Raw genomic sequence first — 25,887 nt, forward strand, 5'->3', positions numbered from 1 at the left:
AAATGCAAGAATAACATCAAAGTGTCACACTCACACATGAAATGGAACAGGAAAAAAAAAAAACAAAGGAGGCCCACCACCAAGTGTGAGTGGAGCAACTGTTCTTTTTTTCCCCCAGCCTTGACGTCGATAAAGCAGTTTGTTTTTGTTAGAGCTTTCGGCGAAGCATTAAACCGGCATCACTGTGCGCCACTTGAAATATTTCTCAAGGGAAAAGTGCTGATTAAATGTTTTGAAGCATTATTTGCTGGTATTAAATGCCAATACAATGCTGATTTAATGCTGCTATTTAGTGCTACGCGTTTACTTGGGAAGGCAACAATAAAAATGTAACGTTTTGGAACTGTTGTGGATTCAAAAAAGTTTGATTAAAATTAGGGTTGTTCACGATCAGGGTGTTTTATCAAATCAACCTTTTTTGTTTTTTTTTTTGTTCCAAGCAACTTTGTCCAAGACCCCAATATTTTATTTTGCAATCTACTCCTTTTACAAATAGTTTTATCAACCCTCAACCAATAAATAACTCAATCAATAAAAATTATCAACAACTGACTGGTATAAATTTTATTTAAAGTTTTTGTCGTAGCAGTTAATGGTTAAGTTTTAGATTACTGAGGTGATTGAGCAATATTAGAGCTTTAAGCATTTTTATTTTCGAAAATATTGTTCTGAACTTATGGACCAAAAGTTACAGCCATTACAAACAAAATTCAAAAAAAAGTAGAAAATAAAAGAATTTTCTCAGCTTTTCAAAAAAAAAAATCAAAAGCGAGCTTACATGGGCAAAAAATAAAAAAAAAGAAATCGTGCTAACTTGTCGTACGTGCACTTTGGTCCGAATTGAGTTAAGAACGCCATTCTGTGCAGCTCACAATGCCTCACCTTTTAACCTTCATAGATCCCCAAAATTCGATTTCAATCCTGAGACATTCAACGAATTCCGAAAAAACGTTGTCTTGTCACTTTACATATGAGAAGTTCTCTTAGATTTCGGTCATTCGATTTTTTTGTATTTTTTAAACCGACTAAAACTTTTTTGGTGCCTTCGATATGCCCAAAGAAGCTATTTTGCATCATTAGTTTGTCCATATAATTTTCCATACAAATTTGGCAGCTGGCCATACAAAAATGATGTATGAAAATTCAAAAATCCGTATCTTTTGAAGGATTTTTTGATCGATTTGGTGTATTCGGGAAAGTTGTAGGCATGGATATAGACTACTCTGAAAAAAATGATACACGGTAAAAAAATTTTTGGTGATTTTTTTTAAATTTTTTGTCACTAAAACTTTATTTGAAAAAAAAAAACTATTTTTATTTTTTTTTTGATTTTTTGATATGTTTTAGAGGATATAAAATGCCAACTTTTCAGAAATTTCCAGGTTGTGCAAAAAATCTTTGACTGAGTTATGATTTTTTGAATCAATACTGATTTTTTCAAAAAATCGAAAAATTGGTCGCAAAAATCTGTGAACTTCATTTTTTGCTGTAAAATCGTATTTGCAATCAAAAAGTACTTTAGTGAAATTTTCATAAAGTGCACCGTTTTCAAGTTAAATCCATTTTTAGGTGACTTTTTTGAAAATAGTCACAGTTTTAAATTTTTTAAAATAAGTGCACATATTTGCTCACTTTTGAAAAAAATGTTTTTGAAAAATTGAAAAAATTCTCTATATTTTGCATTTTTGAACTTGGTTGATACGACCCTTAGTTGCTGAGATATTGCCATGCAAAGGTTTAAAAACAGGAAAATTGATGTTTTCTTAGTCTCACCCAAGCAACCCACCATTTTCTAATGTCGATATCTCAGCAACTTATGGTCCGATTTACAATGTTAAAATGTGAAATATTCGTGTAATTTTCCGATTTTTTCGAAAAAAATATTTTTAAACCAAGACTAACATTTTAAAAGGGCTTAATATTGAATGTTAGGCCCTTTTGAAATGTAAATCTTGGTTTAAATTTTTTTCAAATATTTTTTTCGAAAAGATCGAAAAATTTCATGAATGTTTCATATTGTAACATTGAAAATCGGACCATTAGTTGCTGAGATATCGACATTAGACCTTTGCATGGCAATATCTCAGCAACTAAGGGTCGTATCAACAAAGTTCAAAAATGCAAAATATAAAGAATTTTCTCAATTTTTCAAAAACATTTTTTTCAAAAGTGGGCAAACATGTGCACTAATTAAAAAAAAATGAAAAACTGCGACTATTTTCAAAAAAGTCACCTTAAAATGGATTTAACTTGAAAACAGTGCACTATATGAAAATTTCACTAAAGTACTTTTTGATTGCAAATACGATTTTACATCGAAAAATGAAGTTAAAACATTTTGCGACCAATATTTCGATTTTTTGAAAAAGCGGTATTGATTCAAAAATTCATAACTCGGTCAAAGATATTTTGCAAAACCTGGAAATTTCTGAAAAGTTGGCATGTTATGTCCTCTAAAACATATCAAAAAATAAAAAAATAAAAATAGTGCATAGCAATTCAAGTTTTAGTGACAAAAAGTTAAATAAAAAATCACCAAAAATTTTGTTTACCTTGTATCATTTTTTTCAGTGTAGTCTATATCCATACCTACAACTTTGCCGATCAAAAAAATCCTTCAAAAGATACGGATTTTTGAATTTTCATACATCATTTTTGTAATGCCAGCTGCCAAATTTGTATGGAAAATTATATGGACAAACTAATGATGCAAAATTGCTTCTTTGGGCATACCGAAGACACCAAAAAAGTTTCAATCGGATTAAAAAAAACAAAAATTAAAGAAAAAAGACCGATATCGTAAAGAATTGCTCATTTGAAAGTAGTTTCAATCTTGTTGTGCCATCTTATCACTCCCTGAAAATTGATGTAAGTGCGACAACTGGCCAAAGGGATTTCAGGTCAGAACGCATTTGACGCACGTACAAGTTAGACTACCGTAAACATTTGTGATTATGACTCGGGACTGCAGCAACCAACTTGAACATAACTTCGGGACAATGCACAGAATGGTCTGCCAAACAAAACGCGTTTGTTATTGTTTACATTGCGTGCTTTTGTTTTTTTGTTCAAGGTCAAACATTGAAACACGTTTTTCTCGAAACGTTGAAATGGCTGGTGCGACAAGATAGCACGACGACGTCGAAGTTCTGCATAAAGTAAGCCATTTTTTTCCAAAAAAAAAAACAAAAGATTCGAGAAAACAAAAATTAAAGAGAGCTTCAAAAATTCAGCGAACCAAGTAATTTGCAGAAACAAGTTTGTTCCGAAACATAAACACATGCACCAAATGGGACACAGTCGAGCAAAAGTTGGCCACCCAAGAAGATGGGCCTCGTTTATGTTCCCAGCAAAGTTGTAGCCTCGCTTCTTCACAAAGTCAACTTCGCAAACTTTTAACGAAACAGAAAAAAAAATTAGCTCGAAAAAGACAAGATTGATGCCACCCCCAAAAATTATGAAGATATGTAGTCCAATGTTGTTTTTTTTTCGCCAACTTGGAATGTTTAATGAAATTAATAAAAGCTCGTCCCGGCTTGTCGTCGTCGTGCTTGTTAAATTTTCATTACAACTTGGCGGGAAACTTTTGAGATACGTTATCATTCCAAGCCCACCACCGCCACCAATTGAAACACTTGTTTTTATGATTTTTTTTTTCTTCTCGGAAAGTTTAGCACGATTCTGATTCGCAAACTTTTCAAGATCATGTTTTTTCCTAGCGGCCGCAAAAGTGGCTCAACTTTTGCGATCTTTTTATTTAGAAACTGCGAGAGAGAAAAAAGTTTAAAAAAAGGATACACGCAGAAAGATACGAACAACTTTCAAGATTGAGTAAAAGTGAGATGAAGGTTGTAAAAGCAATGCGAAAAGTCGTAAAAGCGCGGCAAAATTTTAATTTGTTACTTCGCTGAAGCTCAACACGCGCGGAGCAATTGTGCTGGAAAAGTTTGCTGGTAGAAACAAACGGCGGTTTTAGCAGAACATCTTCGTTTGTTGTCGTCGCGTTGGTTTTGACCTGATCTGTTGGAAGAAAAAGAATGCACGGAAAAGTTTTGCTTCAGCTTAATCGTTTTTATTTTTAATTTTTTTGCAAACTTACTACTCCTGTCATTTTAAAGTTGCCTCTCCATGATTTTATTTCCTCTTTATCATCACTAAAAATAATATTGCTAAAAATCTAACTAAAGCTGTGTGCTGTGCTGAATTTTTCCGGATTTTGTTTTCAAAAAAAAATGTCTCTGAATTCTGTCAATGAACTCTTTCCATTTTTGAGTATGTTATGTAAAACTGTCTAGGAATTCGAAACATGCTCATTTTTTGAACCACCCTAACACTGCGTAGGTCACCATAATGGCAAAAACAAAAATACGGGTCTAACGATTTTGGCCTGAGAAATTTTGCTGCTAAAATATGCGTATCATTGTGAAACAACATTTTTTTAACACTCTTCGTATATATCCAACTAAGCAGAAACTCGAATGGAAAAAAAATATCATTTTGCGAATATTTGGGTCACTCTTCGCAGTTGCCCTGACTCTCATCGATTTTCGAGAAACTCTACTCTAAAGAAGGGGTAGTTTTAGTTTCTGATCACGACTTCAAGGTTCATTTTTCGGTATCTCTCGTGACGGTGGGGCGACACGACCCCTCAATTTTCAGTACCGTTCTAAAAGTGTTCTCAAAAATAAAAAAAAACTAATTTTTCAAAAAAAAAAAAGATAAAAATTACCTCCACCTCCGCCATTTCCAGTTACTCAACTGTCACAAATCGTGAGACATGTCATTTTATGTAAAACTTTTTATACTTTTAAAATTTGCAATAATCTAGCGGACAAAAACAAAAACAAAATTATGTATAAACATGAAATAAGTACAGTCATGGCCTAGTTTTGATTGATTATTGAAAAAAAAAAAACTCAAAATTATTGTTATTGCAAAATCGGTATCAAATCATTTCAATTCGATTCGAATATCATTTCGAATGTAATATTTTTTTGAAAATACCAAAGAAACACAAAACTACATATTAAAAAAAACTCAAAATTTTAGTTTGTATCAAACGATCGGGATTTTTTCATACATTTCGAAAGCTATGACACAAAATTTTGAAAAAAACTCAAACTTTTCACAAAACTTCGTATTTTTGAAAAAAAAACTTAAAATTCCATTTTTTTACAATATGAGTATCAAATGATCGGATTTTTTATACATTTCGAATGGAATATCAACTTTTTTTTGATAATACTTAAAAAATTCACAAAACTACATATTTTTGAAAAAAAACCCATGGTTTCAGTTTTTTTTCAGTATGGGTTAGATACCCATATTGGTACCAATATATAATTGGATTTTTTTCATACATTTCGAAAATTGTATCATTTTTTTTTGAATATACTAAAAATTTACACGATACTTCATATTTTTGAAAAGAAAAACACTCAAAATTTCAAAATTTTACAATATGGATAACAAGAGATCAAAAATTTTCATACATTTCGAAAGGTTTAGCACATTTTTTTTGGAAAATACTATTTTTTTTCACAATATTATGGTTTTTTTCAAAAAAATGATCAAAATTTTAGTTTTTCTCAATATAATGATCGAAATTTTGAAATAAATTTCGAAAGCTGTAATTTTTTTTTCTTTTGAAAATACTCAAAATATTCACAAAACTACTTAATTTTCTTAAAAATACTCAAAATTTCAAAGTTTCAAAATTTATTGCATTCGAAATGTTTGAAAAAGTTCCAACCGTTGTGAAAAACTGAAATTTTGAGTATTTTTTCAAAACTACGTAGTTTTGTAAAAAATTCATTTGATCATTTGATCATTTGACACCCATTCTGCAAAAAACTGAATTATTACATTTGATACCAAAATTTAAAAAAAACTGAAATTTTGAATATTTTTTCAAAAATACGTAGTTTTGTTTAAGATATCAGTATTTTTTAAAAAATTATGATATTCGAAATATATGACAAAACACGATCATTTGATACCCATTATACAATAACAAATATTTTGAGGTTTTTTCAGAGTATTTTTTAAGCATTTTTCTTTTATTTTGACATTCAATTTATTTATCGCATATTTCATTAAGGGGTTACATACATGCAGAAAATCAAAAAACATCATATTTCAGAAAATTCACTAAATTCTCTAAAAAGATAATTTTCATTCACTCCTGAAAATTTCATAAAGATATTTCGTGATTGAACTGAGTAAGAGTTAAATCGTTCTCTTCGTTCACAATTTTGCCATGCGCAAAGCGAACTGTTAAATTTTGTGAACGTTTTTCTCTAAACACTGAGTTGATTTACGGGTGCCACGATATCTCGGGTTGGGATGGACCAAATTGGCTGAATTTTGGGGTGAAGTCTCCCAAGACATATCCCATGTGCATGACGAAGCCCGATTTTGAAATTTTGCTTTTTTTAAAATTCAAAAATCAAAAACTGACGAATTTTTTATATGAAAAACATAAAAGTATGTTTATTTTTTTTTAAATAGGTTTTTGAAAATCGGCCTTCGTCATGCACACAGGACTGTTTCAACGAGTCTTCACCAAAATTTTGAGCTAATTTGGTCAAAGCAGTGTTGAGATATCGTGGCACCCGTTTTTTGAAACTGCTAACTTAAAATAACTTTATCTCGGCAATGGTACGTCCAAATGTCTTCATATTTATTTTGTTAATAGATGAAAATGTATATGTTAATGCCTCTGACATTTTTGACGATTTACATGTATGTAACCCCTTAACTATTTTGAAATGCCGTCGCGGGCCGGATTAAATGGCTTTATGGGTCGGACGTTGAGCAGGCCTGATCTAGGGTGTTTTTCTCAAAATTATTTTCCCTAAAAGAGCACTCAGCAAGCAAAATTTGAACATAGAAATATGTACCCTTCCTGTAAAGGCTTATGAATTGATCTCAGTTGAAAGGTTCTCCAAATATCTGAATTGCAAATGTCACATCCTGGAGCAGAACTGTTAAATTCTAACAAACACTAATTGAATTGAATTGAAAAAATGTATGTTAAATTTTCATTCTTTTTCAACTTATTAACATTTTTTTGTAATAATAATCTTGAAATATGTTAATTGTTTTGTCATATGTTTTTTTGTTCTACTCATCTTTTAATGAAATTCATTTTCCCGTGCTCCTTCTTTAAACACCAGCACTTTGGCGTCCAAATTTCATTTCCTTCTAAACATTCAGCACCCCCTTCTATTCTACTCGCTCCAACAGAAACGCTGTTGATTTTGATGATGATTTAAAGTTTTCAGCACAAACGGGCCGGGAAATGTGAGTTGTTGTTTTTGCTGTTTTTGCTTTTCGCGTTGGAGCAACTTTGTAATTACAATTTGTTTCTACACCAGCACTTGGCAATGAGTGAAAGCTACACTGTGTTGATGTGAGTGCGTGTGTGTGTTAAATTGTGTGAAACATTGTAGCATTACGTCACACCCCGTGGTGACTGCCTGCATAAGCATTTCTGCTACTCCAGTATTATGGCGTTTGCTACAAGGATTTGAGATTTTGAAGGTTGTGGGCGTTAAAATGTGGATTTTCAAGATTTTCATGCTGCTCTTCAAATTTCTCTTCTATTTACGGCAAATCACTGCCCCGTAGCAACACTTTAAGCACAATCCTTCCTGGAATCACGAGTGCGCGATAATCCTTGCCGGGTCTTGTAATCACGTATTCTGCTAATTCCACTGCCAAGTGCAGATGTATGTGGGTGAAGAGTTTCATCATATCATCACCCACACAACGGATTAGGAAGTCTACACAATCCCCCCCCCCCCCCCCAACCATCATCATCACCACCACCAACGACGTCTCAATCTAATCAAAGAGCATACGCAATTATGCAGAAAGAGTACATAATCATCAGCTCAACGGTCAGAACTTCTTTTCACCCCTCCCTTTCACATGTTCTTGACCAATTTGACGAACATGATTCGACGTGTTAATGCACGCAGCCGCTCCTCGTCATCGACTAATGGTCGAGGGAGTTGCCTCCTCACGCACGCACGGCTGTCGCAGCTGTTATGCCTACTTGGCGTAAGTGGCATTTCTTCCGAAAATCATTTTTTTCAAAATCGATTTAATCAGCCCAGTACACAGCATCGCTGCTAGGGGGGCACGTCGACGAGTTTGATTTAATGTTTTCCTACAAAATACCAACGTCTATGTTTTGAATTGTGTCAAAACAGCACACCATCAACCAAATCCTGAACTTTTGGACAGAAGCTCTGCACGGTGAATGCTAACGAGTTGCCACGAGGATGGCGATTGAGGATGATGACCGCCACCGTGGCGGCGTCCAAAGAGGAAAGGAAAGTTCCACCGTGCACACAACAACTTAATCCCGTTGGTCTCCTTCTCTTTTGCTGAGAGCTACGGAGTCCGGAAAACTTTCCCCCATCTTTTTATTTTCGGATTCATGGTCAAAGGCTTGAAAGCAAAACTCACAGCAAAAAAAAACAATGTAGAAAGGCTATTTGTCAGCGCGATAGCGCTGCATATTCAACAGTCAAATTTGAATATTTGTTGGGGTGTGGGTGGTTCAAAGACATTCAGGAACGGTGACGACGACGATGGCGCACGGGGCCAATTTGTTCGATAATTTATTCAGCCCTGATTGATTGATTGAGCTTGTAGGAGATCCTTCGGATGGCCGTAGCCAGCAACAGGACGACCGATGAAGCTGATTTAACCTACCGGCAGTCGCGTGCGTGTACTTTGTACACAGTTTGTAAGGACACTTTTAAGAAATGCGAAAACACGCGATTTCTCAAAGTTTAATATAAATAAGATTTTGGGTATTTTTTGCGAATTATTTGAATTTTAACTTTCTTCAAATTATGCACAAAAATAAACTTGTATACACCTATTTTTTCCTCCTTCAAAATTTTACCAAAAATCAAGTAATTTTTTTTGCTAAAATTCAAAATTATTATTGATAAAAACTTTACAAATCGTTTAAAACTGCATTCCAGACTCGATTATCAAAATTTTCAAAAATATTTAGACAGGGCCGATAGTTTTTCTCCAAAGATTGTATGGAGAATTAGGGCGGTTCATTTTTGAGTTCAATTTGTTGGGTAGTGACGCACGGTCAGTTTTGTGGCATTGTGTGTGATAAGAAAAGATTTTTTTTTGTTTCATTCTGGTTGGCTTGCCCGTAAGCAGAAAAAATTTGTTCAATTTATGGTGTGGTGACGTTAATTTTCGTTTCTTTATTTAATTGATTGATATAACCAAAGAAGTCCTTCCTACATAATCGTTGATCGGGAGGGATGACGTCGTGTGTGTTGTTGCATTAAAATAGGTTTAAGTGTTCAAAGTAGAGCGACCAATTTCCCGGGGTAACAAAATTCCCGGCAATCTGGAATTTTTCATCAAATTTCCCGGGAAATCCTGGGAATTCCCGGGAAATTTGAAATTTATCGAAAATTGTTCTGATCCTGGTTTTGATTAATATTTTGCAACAATAATTACGAAACGAAACTATTGGCACTACGCCCCCCGGGGCATGGCCTTCCTCTAACGTGGGATTTCTGCTCCAGCGCCTCTGACGAGACAGGAGAAACCGGGACCGACGTTTTACTTCACCATCCGATAGAAGCTCAGTGGATAAGGCGGGAATCGAACCCGCGTCTCATAGCATCATCGGGATCGGCAGCCGAAGCCGCTACCCCTGCGCCACGAGACCCACTCGTAATTACTATAATGGTCAAAATAAGTGTTAGGTTCAATTAATGCGTTCGCTGCTTGTAAAAAGCATACAACTTCAAGAAAATATATATATTTTTTTTAAATACAGTCGACTCTCTGGTTGTCAATATCCAAGGGACCGTCGAGGAAGAGAAGAGTTTACAGAACGATGCAAAATGAAGACTCGATTGAAAATATTTTTTTCTTGATACCCATCTATGGGAGAGAATCATGGCAACGACCATCAAACAAAAACAAATTAATGTCAAACACCCTTCAAAGCTTCTTTTCGCTCAGAAAAATGTCTATGCAAGCCATGAGAAAGTGAAATTATTGACAACCGGAAGAGATTTTTAAAGCAAACATAATCCAAGGGACCGTCGAGGAAGAGATCCTTCGAGCAAGAGAAAATATCGTGGAATAAAGACAATCGTAGTATGCAGTTTGAAGGGACTGAAGAATTAATCGATAGATGGAGAATTATTGATATCGAGAAGATCGACAGCCAGAGAGTCGACTGTATATAAGCTGTCTTTAAATTTGTTTAAATATAAAAAATAATGATTAATATTTAGTTTTTTTTAACTTAATAAAAAAAATCGAGTTCTTTCAGTTTTTTTTGTTGGTAAAAAAAAATTACCAGCAGTTTAAAAATGTATACTTTTGCTTGAATTTCGGGAATTCCCGGGAAATTTAGAAATTTTCCGGGAAACGGGAAATATCTATTTTCGGAAAATCCCGGGAATTCACGGGATTTTTTTTCCCGGGACGGGAAATTGGTCGTTCTAGTTCAATCATTGATCGAAATGCATGCTGGCGGTTTAAGTCGTCTTATTAATCTTGTTAGACCTTCCCATAGCATCGTAGCTCGGAGGGCTCGGCGACGGGTTTATTATGGAAGTCCTCCCCATAGCATCGTCGTTAGGGAGGCATTGGAAAGCTAATACCTTATCTTACTAACAAAAAAAATCATGAGATTTTTGAAGGAGACTCTGTCTCAACGGTCTCAAGCGGTGTCAACGAGTATATAGCGAAAAAAAAAACTATGTGCTTGAAAATGATCAACGGCTTCACCTTAACTTATATAAAGTTTTCTTAAGTATTTAAAGTACTTTATGTGCTTAAAGTTGTTAACGTATTTGATGTTTTTATTGTATTTAAAGTATTTTAATTATTTAATGCATTCAAAGTATTTAATTTGTTAGGAGATAAAAAAATAAAAAAAATGGCAAATCGGGCGTCGCGAGTTGCGACGCATATCTTTTTTGCCGGGGACGATTTTTCGAAAAATTGCTAAACTTTGAAGGTCTGTATCGAGCTCCAAGGTACTTCAAACTTCAATGTTATATATACCAAAAGATGCGCAAGGATCTGGCCTACACACCAGTGATGTTGAAAATTAACGCTTTAGTGGACAAAATGCATAGCATAGCATTGGTGTCTACCCGTAGCAGCTACTTCGTTATTGACCAGGACCCCCAAACATTGCTCCGTGGGCCACAGATGAAAAGTAGGAACCAATCATCACCCCTTCGCAATTTTCAAAGGTCCCTATCGTGCTGATCAATGCCGACGCCAGATGTAAGACACGAGAAGTGGATGGGAATGTTAGTCCGATACTTGAGTGATGGGACCGCTAAATCGGCTGCGTCTCCGACAAAGTACCACATGAGTTTTGAGGGGTTAGTAAGATGGGTATGAGGTCAGGATTCACTGTGGTAGGTGATGCGACCATAAGCAATTTGTTTATCGGTTGAATTTTTAAAATCTTAGGCAGCCGGCTGCGGAAAGATAGTTATCTAGAGATTTAAATATAGTATTAATTCGACCGCGAATCTCCAGAAATTCTTCGTCGGCGTGCCTTCCGATCAACGGTGATGTAGGAAGGGCTTCATTCATTAAAATTATTTTATATCATAAGCCTTAAAACATATTCATCGACGTGCCTTCCGATCCTCGTTGATATGGAAAGGACTAAATTCAGCAATACGACTTGCTTGTCTTAAAAAAAATCGGATCGTTTCTATCGAAAACTATATAAAGAGAACAAAAAAAAAACTCATCGGCCAACGAACGCGCACACAAAAAAAAATTAAAATTTGGCAAATTGAAAAATAAAAAAAATAAAAAGAAGCAAACCAATCACCCCATGCACACAAGTAGCGACAGAAAAGAGACGAAAATAACAAGAAAAAACAGGACTGCGCGTCCCCACAGGCACCGCACTAATCAAACGCTTTAGTGGCCAAAATGCCTCAAAAAGTGACATTTTTGAAAAAAAATCTTTTTTCACGGGTTAAATCTTATTTAAAATAAAAGGCGGAGCGCCAGCTCCTGTTACGTCCAATCAAGCTTTGGAATTTGGGTTCAGTATGCCCACCGGAACGGAGGATTTAATATATACTATACTGCCCATGTTCGCATAAATGTCCCATATGCAAAAACAGCAAGCTGAGAAAAACGCATTTGAAGTTTGTCCCATCCATAAGGCTACGTGTTAAATTTTCGCGAAAAAACTGGTTTTCCTCTTGGTTTCTAGAACAAAGTACTGGATGTTATAGGCTCTTTCGAAAGAGCACACAATTTTCAATCAAACTGCATCAATAACTCGAAATCGATGAAAATGCATATGGGACATTTATGCGATCAGGGGCAGTATAGCATTTACCAAGGATCTTTTGAGAATCAACGATTTCGGTCAATTATGAACTAATATCAATACAGCAAGCGATAAAATTTTATTGCTCGCAATCAAATACCTGTAAAGAACTCTTGACACTTGATCTCCGTACGCAATATCGATTCACGCACTCTGAAATTCCTGCTTTTCCTAAACCATCCGGAAGCAAAGGAGGGGGCGGGGGGAGTTCACATCCCTCCCCTCCCGGACGCGTAACAATTAGGCAAATTACACTGAAACAACAGCCCTCGGGATCGTTCCAAATTTGAGAACGCAACAGCAAAAAAAAGTTTCGACAACAGTATAAATTGCTGCCCAATTTATCTTCCCCAAAATCGACCCAAATTTAGCTCCCGAAATACACGTGTACACAGAGAAACATGGTGTGAGTGTGTTGTTCTCAATTTTCCAATTTTCCTTCGTCCCCGCCTCGCCCGCCCACTTTTCGGAAGCCGGTAAAAAGACGAAAAAGTTGTCGATAACAACAGCCCGAAGCGAATTGTATTTTAATTAACTTGTCACTACGACCGAAAGCAACGACGCCGAAACTTGGCTGTGTACTTTTTGGGGTGGAAGCTACCCCAAAAATTCCGCGTCCTCTGGCGGGGAAGCTGGGAACCGGGCATCGAACGAAGCGTTGCTGGTGATAAATCGATAATGTGAGGTAAAAGTTTCATCTTTTTTAGTTTTTCGCGACACGGTTCGCCAGGAATAGAAAGTTTCTCTTTGGTGTTAATTTTTTCGGGGGTCGTCCAGGAATTACGTTATTCTTTGTTAAAATTATCTTTAAAGCAGGAATCACACGAGAAATTTTTAAAATAAAGAATATGAAATTTTGGCATTTATGAAAATGTGCGAAAATTGCAGCAAGAAATAACCCAAAAGTGGCCATTTCAGGAGGGAAGTTTGTTCCGCCGAAGTACTTCCTCTGTAAAGTAAGAGGAACTTGGAAAACTTTGGCCACAATAACAAACAACTCGAAGCAATTCGGCCGGAAGAGTGCGCGAAGTTCGGTTTGTCCCACGTAGCCTCCACCTACTGTTCATCTGTTTCGACAGAAGCAAAAGAAAACTTTCGACCAGACGTTAATTGAAACTTATCGTTCGAGGAATTTTTCTTGGAATTTTTGAGTTTGTTTCGGGTTGTTTAGTTTTTGAGGGCGTGTCTTGTATTTGAAAGTTTTCTTGATTTTTAAAAGTTTTTTTATTCTGTTTCATTATTTTATTATTGAAAAAAATATTAATTTATCAATTTATCAATTTATCAATTTATCAATTTATCAATTTATCAATTTATCAATTTATCAATTTATCAATTTATCAATTTATCAATTTATCAATTTATCAATTTATCAATTTATCAATTTATCAATTTATCAATTTATCAATTTATCAATTTATCAATTTATCAATTTATCAATTTATCAATTTATCAATTTATCAATTTATCAATTTGTCATGTTTTATTTTTCCATGTTTTCAATGTGTTATTTGAAGTTGAAACTTTTTAATGTTTTATTGTTTTAATGTTTTAATGTTTTAATGTTTTAATGTTTTAATGTTTTAATGTTTTAATGTTTTAATGTTTTAATGTTTTAATGTTTTAATGTTTTAATGTTTTAATGTTTTAATGTTTTAATGTTTTAATGTTTTAATGTTTTAATGTTTTAATGTTTTAATGTTTTAATGTTTTAATTTTTTAATGTTTTAATGTTTTAATGTTTTAATGTTTTAATGTTTTAATGTTTTAATTTTTTAATGTTTTAATGTTTTAATGTTTTAATGTTTTAATGTTTTAATGTTTTAATGTTTTAATGTTTTAATGTTTTAATGTTTTAATGTTTTAATGTTTTAATGTTTTAATGTTTTAATGTTTTAATGTTTTAATGTTTTAATGTTTTAATGTTTTAATGTTTTAATGTTTTAATGTTTTAATGTTTTAATGTTTTAATGTTTTAATGTTTTAATGTTTTAATGTTTTAATGTTTTAATGTTTTAATGTTTTAATGTTTTAATGTTTTAATGTTTTAATGTTTTAATGTTTTAATGTTTTAATGTTTTAATGTTTTAATGTTTTAATGTTTTAATGTTTTAATGTTTTAATGTTTTAATGTTTTAATGTTTTAATGTTTTAATGTTTTAATGTTTTAATGTTTTAATGTTTTAATGTTTTAATGTTTTAATGTTTTAATGTTTTAATGTTTTAATGTTTTAATGTTTTAATGTTTTAATGTTTTAATGTTTTAATGTTTTAATGTTTTAATGTTTTAATGTTTTAATGTTTTAATGTTTTAATGTTTTAATGTTTTAATGTTTTAATGTTTTAATGTTTTAATGTTTTAATGTTTTAATGTTTTAATGTTTTAATGTTTTAATGTTTTAATGTTTTAATGTTTTAATGTTTTAATGTTTTAATGTTTTAATGTTTTAATGTTTTAATGTTTTAATGTTTTAATGTTTTAATGTTTTAATGTTTTAATGTTTTAATGTTTTAATGTTTTAATGTTTTAATGTTTTAATGTCTTAGTGTTCTTCTGCTTCAATTGTTCATTATTTTATGCTTTGTTGCTGATTTGTTCTGTGTTGCGCAAATGATTTGCCTATTTTTTCTGTTTTGCGCAGATGATTTGCTAAATTGATCTCTATCTTTACGCCAAAACCGCGCAAAACTCCATACTCAATGAAGCTCGTGCCGCATAAGTACACAAAATCAATATTATTTAGCCCGGCTTGATAATCGTGATGCCGTCCAGAATCCGATGTCCAAGAACTTTTCCATCATCGGACGCAAAAATGCAAGCAGCTCCGAGCGAAATAGTTTCCACAAACTCATAATTTAATCTGTTGCGCAGGCGAGACCTTTGAGTTTGGCTTTTTGGTTGGCTCCCGATTCCCCCCTCGGAAAAAGTTGTGTTGTGTCCGTTGAAATTGTGATGACCCTGCGAGAGTTACTGAGCTACTAATTCATCGCAGAACCACGACCACCCTGGAATTTTGTGCCACTTTGCAAGGAAAAATAGTTTATAACTTAGTTTAAGGGGTGGGTCGTTTTTTTGTTTTAAGTCTCGAGAGCACCAGGCAGGGTGTCTATTCGATTTAACGCTGTGCAAATTGCAGAGTGCTTGAGGGTAATTTGTTATATGTTGTATGACATTTTAGGATTGGAGTATACTTTGTACTCAAAATTCTGCTACCTGGCAGAAAAGATTACAAATACGTTCGAAATTTCTTGAACAACACAAAGATTGAATTCTACAGCCATGAAACGCACCATGAAACAGGTCCTCCGAGGCCTGTACGACATGGATGTGAGTGTGCTGAAAGACTCAAGCTTGCAACACAATCAACGAGAAAATCGAAGCCAAATGCTTCAATTGCGGTGGCGACCATTCGACCAAGAATCGGAGTTCAACTAAAATATATTTAATTAAATAAAAATCTCTGCAAGTTGTTATGCATTGCAACTATTCTGCTGGTTGTTAGCTACATCATGTCTATGTTTAAATATTAAGCATGCAATTTATACGGAACGAGCTCCGTTGTTAACGTGAAAGGTCAGATACTATTCCCACGAACTAAATTAAAACTATCAAATTTGAAGCGTCTAATCAAGTGTGCGAAATTACCAGAGTTCCAGCCATGAAAAGTGTATCACCAAGCTGGAATCAACCAACAAGCTCCTAAACTCTCCAGATCAACGAGTGTTTCGTCCCGAGCCAACTTTCGCTAAATTGAACTAATTTTGCCACAAACTATTCCGAGCACCCCCCCGGCAACAGGACACGTCCTCGGCCAGCTCGGTTCCCATATGGTGTCGGAAAGTTTCGATTCACTTTCAGGAAAATTCATTTGCTTTTTGGCACTTTCCAGCAGTGCCACTTTCTGATGTTTTGCTTTCAATTTCTGGTTCCGGAAAAGTCACACCAAACGCGAGGTACCATGCAGAAAAAAAAGAAAACTCAGATTGCAATCTGCCTCGCTATTTGGGGTGCTCCAAGCTGCGGAAAAATCGAGTTTTAACTCGAACCAAAGTGCCAGCTGATGCTTCGTTCAAAGTCAGAACGCAGTGCAGCTTTTCGCCAAATGTTTTTTTCAAAACACTAGCTTGAAGATTTAATCCGGTCGGTGGTTGACGCTTAGGAGAAGATTTTGATCGGCAGGTTTCGGCAGTGGAGAAAAGTTGCGGCACATCGGGACATGTTGAGCCAGCTGTGCTGTGCTCGGGGGGTGGTAGTGTTGGAAGAAAAACAGCAGAAATTTCGGGATTTGAGAGAAATAACATTACCAGCGTGGCACAGATGGCACGCGATGATGCTGGAAGAACAGTGATGCGAGAATCGTTGATTCCTGAGAATTAAGCCAACTTCATATCATTTCTACTTGGAAGGCACGTCGACGATTTCCGAGGCTTACGTTCTAAAAATTGAGAGGTCAATTCAATGATAAAAAATGACGGAAATTCAAGTTCCAAAAAGTTTCGCGTAACTGCAAAGTGCACAATTTATTTCAGATCTAGTTTGAAACCCACCGAGAGCAAGGTGTGACTCGCGAAACCATTTAAAAGCTTCCATGTTTAACCAGTCTCGCACTTGTTGTGTGGGTTGCTCATTTGGGAAGGGAAGTTTAAATTTACATACGGATTTGCATTAAAATTGAGAGCTTCGAGTGAATTCGCAAAATAACCTAGTTTTTCGGGTTGCGTGGGGCTTGATCGCAGCTAAACCTGGTTCCGGTAATGGGCTGGGGATTATCTTTTGTGGATATTAATTGGGTGCGCTCGAGTAGGTTAGTTAGTAGTCAGTAAGTTATCAAACGGTGCATTTAGGCATTTTCAAAGCGATAGATGTGTAGCATTGATAAAGGTTTAATTAGCTAAAAGATGCTCAGATGCACAGAAAAGCCGATTCAAATTCGAACATTGTTTTAAATGTTTGCCAAAATGAATGCCAAATGTGATGACTCTATCTTTATGAAAGTATACCTATAGGTGAATTTAGGGTAGTTTAGAAATTTATTTTTATCACAAAAATCAAAAAGTGTCCAAATTACCTCCACAAATTATTATTTGTATCAAAATTTTTATCACAAAATCCGTAGTTGATAAAATAAAACCAGGTTCAACGAACAAATGTTCAACTCATCCTGCAAAATTTGTCCTAATGATTCCACAAAATTTGTTCAAACTACCCTACAAAAGGTTTCCAAATTACCCCACAAGCCATGTCCAATTTACTTCCTGGTCTTGAATTGAATTATTAATTCTTTGAAACACTACATTCAAACTCCGATGGTTTGACACCTACTGTTGTCAAACGAATGGGGTCACTTTTTAGTTCTCACACACACTACCAAATGTTTGTTTTGATAATGTGCGTGAGCGCCGTGTAAAAAGTGACAGTTCGTCACTTTTTACACGGTCGATGGGGGACAAATATGGCCCAATTTTACCGGAGATATTCCGGGTTCCGTTAGGGTACTTCGGCCCTCCGATATGGGTATTTGATCAATATAACAATATCTTTTCGGCAGAACAAAGTAGGGCCAACGAAGGTTTTTTGTTGATTGTTTTCAGTTGATTGCATGGCTTGAAATTGGGATATTTTTAAATGAATTATTTCTTAACCCCTCGATTTTTTGAGCCAGTCTTGAAGAGGAGGTCGATGTAAACTTTGAAAATATTCGTTGCATAAAATGTGCTGAACTGAAAATACTTGAGATTGTTCATCTACACGTCCTTCAAGTGCCACAAACTAAAAATTAATGAAATTTTGTTTAATTTTGGAGAAAAACGAAAATTAGTGTCAGAGGTCACGGTGGCTTTTACGGCTTTTTGAAAACTCACCCGAAATTTCCTCGTAAATAGTTCATTGGTATTGTTCAAATTGCTTTTTTTTGTATTTAGAAATTTCGAGCGGTGTATCGAGATTTGACCCATAGAGTGTATTTTTTTTTTAAAAAAACTAACTTAATCCACCTATGTGGTTGATGCCTTCCTCACTTTTTACCAACAATGGGTAATATGAGTGGTTTGGACACATATTTCAGCTATTTTTTTAGGTCCAGAAAAATAAGTACACAGATATAACTTAAGTTGTCATAACTCGAGACAGGGTTGCCAGATTTTCAATTATGTGGACTCGTTGGAAAGTTCTCTTGATTACCTAACCAACGATGGGTCGGATGATGGTTCCGGACATCGTTTACATGCATTTAAGTGAGATCCGGCTTCAAAAAAGTACATAAATATCACTTAAGTGGTCATAACTCGAGACAGGGTTGCCAGATTTTCAATTATATGGACTCGTTGGAAAGGTCTCTCGATTACCTAACCAACAATGAGTCGGATGATGGATCCGGACATCGTTTACATGCATTTAAGTGAGATCCGGCTTCAAAAAAGTACATAAATATCACTTAAGTGGTCATAACTCGAGACAGGGTTGCCAGATCTTCAATTATATGGACTCGTTGGAAAGGTCTTTTGATTACCTAACCAATGATGGGTCAGATGATGGATCCGGACATCGTTTACATGCATTTAAGTGAGATCCGGCTTCAAAAAAGTACATAAATATCACATAAGCGGTCATAACTCGAGACAGGGTTGCCAGATCTTCAATGTTGTGGACTTGTTGGAAAAGTCTTTTGATTACCTAACCAACGATGGGTTCGATGATGGATCCGGACATCGTTTACATGCATATAATTGAGATCCGGATATATGTGAAAACACATTTTTATACATAACTTTTGAACTACTTATCGAAACTTCAAACAATTCAATAGCGATGTATGGGACCCTAAACCAAGTCGAATGCAACTGGTTCGATCAAAATCGGTTCAGCCAGTGCTGAGAAAACTTGGCAAGATTTTTGAACACATACATACTCACACACACACAAACACACACACACACACACACACACACAGACATTTGTTCAGTTTTCGATTCTGAGTCGATATGTATATATGAAGGTGGGTCTTCGAGCTTTTAATAAAAAGTTCATTTTTAGAGCAGGATTATAGCCTTACCTCAGTGAGGAAGGCTAAAAAAGGATGCTTTAGATTCCCAACTTTCTCAACTTTTTGTGGCAAAAAATCATCAAACTATCTATTTCTCGATTTTCGCCGGTTTCGGGAAATTTACGATTACTTAGGCTTAGCAGATCTTGAAACATTACTTCATTACTCATACAACAAAAGGTAAAAATATGGATTTTGATATCATTATTGCTGCTATATTTACATATTTTATGTGTTTTTGTTGCAATTCCAACGATATCTTTTATAAAGTCACTTATCAGATTTCCAATCATCAAAGAAAAGTCTTAACATTTTTACATTTATATTGGCCTTATCGCTTAATCATATACGGATAGAAATCCAATTCAACAACACAGTGTTACCGGATTTTCTTACAGGATTTATATCCGTTTTCGTCTAACGTGCAAATATATATGTATTTGACCAATTGTTGTTACCTTAACCTCAATTTCCAACTCCATAACATGTGTTGAAAAAAAAAAACTCAACTCACCGAAAACTCTGCTCGCACCGGCTCCCATCAGTCCGGTCGCTCCCACGGTGGCCACTAGCAACGCGACCAATCCGGCCATAAATCCCAGACCGTGTCGACGGGGCCGCCGCCGCTGCCGCTCCGTCGCACTTCCCCAACCGTACGCCGTCCTAGCCATCGTGGCCACAACAACACCGGAACAACAATCGCCATTTTTGTACCGCTGTGGTCGCATTGCACCTGCCGTTGGTCAGTTGAGCCGAAATTGCCGTTGCTGTTGTTGTTGTTTTTGTTGAACGATCGAATGGGAGCATTTTTTGCTCACAACTTTCTCGGGGAAATAAAACGGAAAACCGGGAAAATAAACAACCTTCCGAAAACAACACTTGCCCGCGCGAGTTTCGTTGTCACCAGAGCGGGATTTTTGGAGTTTTGAACAACACACTTGACGCTTAAGCCACCCCCTCCCTCAACTTGGACTGGAATTCCTCGCCCGGACGGTCCACTTAATCCGTTTCGGCTGTGGGTGGGACTATTGTTTCCTTCGGGATTCACACATCCTACATTTATTTTTTTCACTTTTTTCCTGTGGCTTCTTCACGAACAAAAGAACCCTCGCCAGGACGAAGCCCTTCGTGACAAAAGTAGGGTGGATTATCAACACTGTTTTTTCCTCCTTTTTATTCATTCATTAATCACACACCCACGTGTTCATTTAACTGGTTGCAACGATATGGGTTTTGTAACACAGCACATTCTGATTCATAAATGTGCTTTAATTCAAGCTTGAACGGTACTCGTTGGAGAATCTACATGTTGAATAAGCGATGCATTAGAACAAAAAAAAACGCTACATCAACGTTTCTCGTTGCATACATCCAGGGGTTTTCCAATGGCCGTTCGTCAAACGGGAAGCAGAGTAGAAGTTCAAACGTGGTAGTGGCAAGAGTAATCACCTGAATGGGCCGAGAGGGGTTTGCTGGCCAAATGGGTGTCCATTTGGGCTAAGTAGTCTACTTGGGGGCGGATTAGGAGTAATGAAGGCAATCGTCATGGCGTACTACCTGAAGTATGCCTTTTCGCACCACCGTGGCTGATGACGATGGCCTGCAGGGCAGTTAACCTTGCGTGGAGAAGGCACGGAAAAGTTGGGATAGTTTTCAAAATCCGACTATATTCTGCTTGTTACGGTATTGGACGAACAGTCTTAACTCCAGGAAGTGTGTAAATAACCTAGGTGCATTAGTGTGGTTCATGGCTCCTTGGAAATGCAAAAATGCCGCTGCATTAGAGCGTCCAATTTCCCGTGGTTACAAATTTCCCGGGAAACGGGAAATTTTCAACCAATTTCCCGGGAAATCCCGGGAATTCCCGGGAAATTTTAAATATATTGAAAATTGCATCAAAATTGTATAGGCGACTTTAGTGGTTAAAATAAATGTGAAGATCAATTAACAGCTTGATTTTTTTTTTCAAATAAAACAAATTTCTCATGTATTTCTTTATGGGAAGTATATTTTTATCAAAGTGTTTTGACAGTGAGTAAAATGAATCGATACTCCACAATCATAAAATTTCTTTTGAACTTGCCTCTGTGACCAGTTTGAGATAGTGTGGTTTGACACATAAATTTATAATGAAAAAAAAAAAACATTCAGAAATTATGTTTTTCATGACAAATAACTTTTCTAAAACAAGTCATACTGGTTTCAGTTCTTAAACAAAATGGTAATGCTTTTCAGTATTTCCTTAAAATCTAACTTCTCATGTTTGTTTTACTTCAAACAACTGAATATTTTCAAATAATTGGAGCAGGTTTTGAATAGATATTTTTAATTTTTTGAGTGCCACTCAAACCATACAAAGTAGTATTTTAATGATTTTTTTATGGTTTTTGTTTGTATTTTTTTTGTAATATCGTTAAAACCATGTAATCTTGCATAAAAATATTTGAAATATTTAACGATACCAATTCGATTTTCATCTCATTTGATTATGGTAAACAAAAAAGCTCTCTATTTTACTATGGCACTAAAGGGTTAATAATTTTTTTTAACGAAATAACATCAATGATTCTATAAAAAGCATACCTACATTGTAGTAAATCATTTGCATTAGACAAGATCTATTTCCGGTTTTTTTTTTCAGAAATTAATAACATCAGAAATAAATGTTGATGTCAAAATTTCTTATAACCTGATACATAAACTAAACAATAAATTTAATTGAACAAAATCGTGTTGAGATTTTTCGTTTGATATTTTTTTCAAAGCATTTTCAAATAATGGTTCCAAGAGGTTTAGAAAATGTATACTTCCGCAAGAATTTCGGGAATTCCCGGGAAATTTAGAAATTTCCCGGGAAACGGGAAATATTTTTTTCCGGGAAATCCCGGGAATTCCCGGGAATTTTTTTCCCGGGACGGGAAATTGGACGCTTTACGCTGCATTGTTGATAAAATCATTGTTTGTTGTCCACAGAAGCTCCCCTGAAATTTTCAGCAAATTTGGTTTAGGTTTCGTCACAGCTCTTTAGCATGTAAGTTTGCATGGGAAATCTGCAATTTTTTCCATTTTCTATAACAGCAAAAAATCTTCTATCGAACCAACAATCCTGAAACCTCAGATTTATATCAAAAATAATATGGGGAACAATTGTCTAGAACACCCCAAGTTGATCTAAGCCGAACTGACTAAGTTATATGTGGATTCAGAAAAGGTGTCGATGTTGTATTTTCCAATGGGCCTCTTTCGCCAAATTTTCACCAGAAGGCTCACTTTGATCGATGGCAAATAGTTTGACAACTTGTTTGTTGTTGATGTCAGAAGAACAAAAAAACTGGAATGGCGGTTTCAACTTCGGTGGAACAATTCACTCATTTTTCTTCCTGGTGCATATCCCTTTTTTATTAAAAAAAGATGCAGGATTATGTTACACATGACCAATATGACAAACAATTTTGGAAAAGCTCGAGGTCATCTGCTCTTCAGCTAACTAAATCTGGACCTCCAGATCCAGGGTAGCATTCACTCCACGGCGTCCAGCGATAAAATGATTTCCCTGGACTGACCGAGCCGGCTTTTATTGGCCAAGAAGGGAGACGTATGCTCCGCCCCTTTGCACTGTTTATCTCATATTACGTCATTCGCTTTTTGTTCTAGAAAAATTCACTCAACAGTGACTTGTTGCGTTGCGTCTTTTAACATCAATCCCTTCTCCTACTAACCCCGAGTAGGCCGCGGGCCTAATAAAAATAATTTTATGAAAAAAGGAAAAAAAACCGCGTGACACTTTACGATTTTCTGGATTGACACCGCATAAGAAATATAGCCCATAGGACAACATTCTTTTTTTCTACAATTTTTAAATTTCAACTTTTCCGTGTCATTCTGCCCCAAGGTATACTGGTCACTTCCACTGGAAATGACTTCATTCCACTGCAACTCCAATTTCGTCACCGCGCCGTGTCGATTCTGTGCCAAGTTACGAGCATTCCGGCCCACCGGCGTCCACGGAAGCTTTTTCCGGGCCATCCGAATCGCGTCTCGACGCCCACCGACCGTTGTAAATCACTGCTTTATGTAATTACTGAATCGTTCAGTGTAATGTTTTTAACTTTTTTTTTGTAAGCCTCCCCAATCTGGCGCCAAGCGGCAAAAATCTGTGCAGCGACGCGTTATTTTGCTTTCCCTTTTGCTCTTTCTGCTGCCCCTGGATGTATGCAATTATGTAAATTTCACCCTCCCGTGGGTTCTTCCGGTGGATCGAACCGAATCACGGTGCACGCACACACACACACAGATCATCATCATTAATTTTTTAATCCACTTTCTCCGACTCGATGCACTATCAAGTACTGAATGCACACGTGTAAACACACCTACATGCAAATACAAACGAGTTCCGGTGAAGAATTTGTTATCCAGTTGAACGAACTCCAGCAAACTTTGACTCTTCCTGCTTCACCGTGTTGTTTACCAACAAACAAATCCAGTGCTCATCCCGCTGACGGCGTCTGTCACGAGCACCACTCACACAGTTGTCAGCTTCTGCAGGCAGGGAGGTGCTTGTTTACATCGCCACCACCCAGAAAATTGCTTGCTCTCGTTGCCCTTAATCTGACTGACAGCGCGTTATTAGCACTTCTTCCCTGCAGCTTATCCGGCTGACACCAGTCCCTGTCTGGAACGGGCGCGGATTTGACGCCGCGCCAGCTGTCACCCGCCCCGAAACGTCACACTTTGCGCAAGAAAATAATCAACAACACCAGAGACCGTGGCATCGCATGATGAGCGAAGATTTTCCTCGTTTTTTCTTCTATCTTTTCTGGAGCACAACTCGCTCCCACGAGTGTCCTATTTCCCCCCGTGCCTTCTCTGGATCCCTCAAGCACCCCCACAATTTTCAGACCTGCCTCAACCTCCACCGCGTGCTCTACACATCGAACCACCGACGACACTCATTCCACTGGCTCTGCCGCGAGCACTCACAGCTCGCCGCTGTCAAAAAGTTGCGTGATTCCGAGCGACAACAACACCTTCTTCCGGGTGCACCAGCAAGCTCTGTGCACTACCGAACGCGAGCGAGGATAACGCGAAACTGAGCTCGCACTTCGGTTCCTGGCTCGTGGTTAGGTCCTGCGAGAGAGCCAAAGCCTGGGGGGGGGGGGCTCTCAACTGCTCGAACGGGATGAGAGCGCGTGCGCGCTCGCGAGCAACGCGAGCGCTCAAACGGTTTGTTTTGACGCTCTCCTCCGTGCGTGGAACAAAGGAAGCCGTGCGAAAGGAGACCCCGCGTTGACAGGATTGAGTTTGGGCATGAGTGACTGACGGTGGACCCCTCGGCGGATGGGTGTAGAGCCGAGGAGTTCATTCGGTTGGTGAGTGACTCGAAGAGGTTATGTAATATGTCGTTGGTGTTGGAGGAGAGCCTTGTCGGGGGGAAAGTAGGCATGCAGGGCTCCCCTGTTCCGTTTCGGTCCGTGTGTCAAATGGTTGTTGACATCGGCTTGAAGGATTGTGAGGGGAACAAGGAGGCGAGTTTGACTGTTTATTGTGTCAGTCTTATAAGTTATGGGCTTCAAGAAGTTATGAACGCACGTATGGGCGTGCGGGAAGTCATTTCAGAGCGGAGACGTGTGCAATGGTTCAGTTTAATGAATTTTTATTGTTTAACTGTTGAACAAAGGATCGAAGGGATATTAGGGGTGTATTGGGCTTTGGTGGTGTCCACTTCTGTCAAAACTAAAGCAAACTGAAGGTTAAGATTAACATCTAAAAATAATAATATATTAAATAATATATGTGTGTGTGTGTGTGTGTGTGTGTGTGTGTGTGTGTGTGTGTGTGTGTGTGTGTGTATGTGTGTGTGTGTGTGTGTGTGTGTGTGTGTGTGTGTGTGTGTGTGTGTGTGCAACCAATCAAACGGGACCACGCGGCCGCTTCTTACAAATTGAGTTGTTTCCATGTATTTTAGAATTTGACATTCTATACATGCAAATAACTCGCATAGGCATTTGAAAGGTGTTAGCTCTGCCGAGCTTCGGTGACCCATTTCTACGCTGGCTAGCCGAGCGCGAGGTACCTCAGCTTTATCGACAAGCCCCGCCCTGAAGAACGTTTGCATCAATCAGATTCAAACGTTATTTAGAACTTCCGAATCTTTGTCAAATGGACATAGACCCAGCGCGTATATAGTTAGCAGTAACAGTATTCCTAATTCCAGTCATAGCTCATCAAGCCACGATGGACTAGTGGTTAGCCTTTTTGTTTATCAACCTGGACGAGGGATCGAACCCCGCCTCGAGCAACTTTGATTTTTCGTTCATGTTCAGGAGTTTCACGAATTTATATTTCTTTGACTTTCTCGTTGGGAGCAGATGGGAATCGAACCCAGGATCATTCGCTTATAAAGCGAACACCGTAACCATTCAGCCACGGCCACTCCTTCAACGCTTGAAATTAAATAAG

At 36.7% G+C, this 25,887-nt stretch overlaps 1 protein-coding gene across 3 annotated transcripts in view; it reads right to left on the reverse strand.

Moving 5' to 3' along the window:
- LOC6047617 (tyrosine-protein phosphatase 99A) overlaps positions 1-24,507 on the reverse strand; it is a 192,903-nt gene extending 168,396 nt beyond the window's left edge. The window contains exons 1-2 of one of the 3 annotated variants that reach the window (XM_038249991.1): positions 24,329-24,507; positions 19,940-20,727 (exon numbers count right to left, since the gene is read on the reverse strand). In XM_038249991.1, coding sequence (XP_038105919.1) covers positions 19,940-20,153 — 214 coding nt within the window. In that variant the 5' untranslated portion in view covers positions 20,154-20,727; positions 24,329-24,507. Of the gene's footprint in view, positions 1-19,939; positions 20,728-23,798 lie in introns of all 3 variants that reach the window. The other 2 variants (XM_038249988.1, XM_038249990.1) reach the window with 2 other exon arrangements.
- Between the last annotated feature and the right edge of the window lie 1,380 nt (positions 24,508-25,887).

This window comes from Culex quinquefasciatus, chromosome 1 (genome assembly GCF_015732765.1).
Source record: "Culex quinquefasciatus strain JHB chromosome 1, VPISU_Cqui_1.0_pri_paternal, whole genome shotgun sequence".
Classification (NCBI taxonomy): Eukaryota; Metazoa; Arthropoda; class Insecta; order Diptera; family Culicidae; genus Culex; species Culex quinquefasciatus.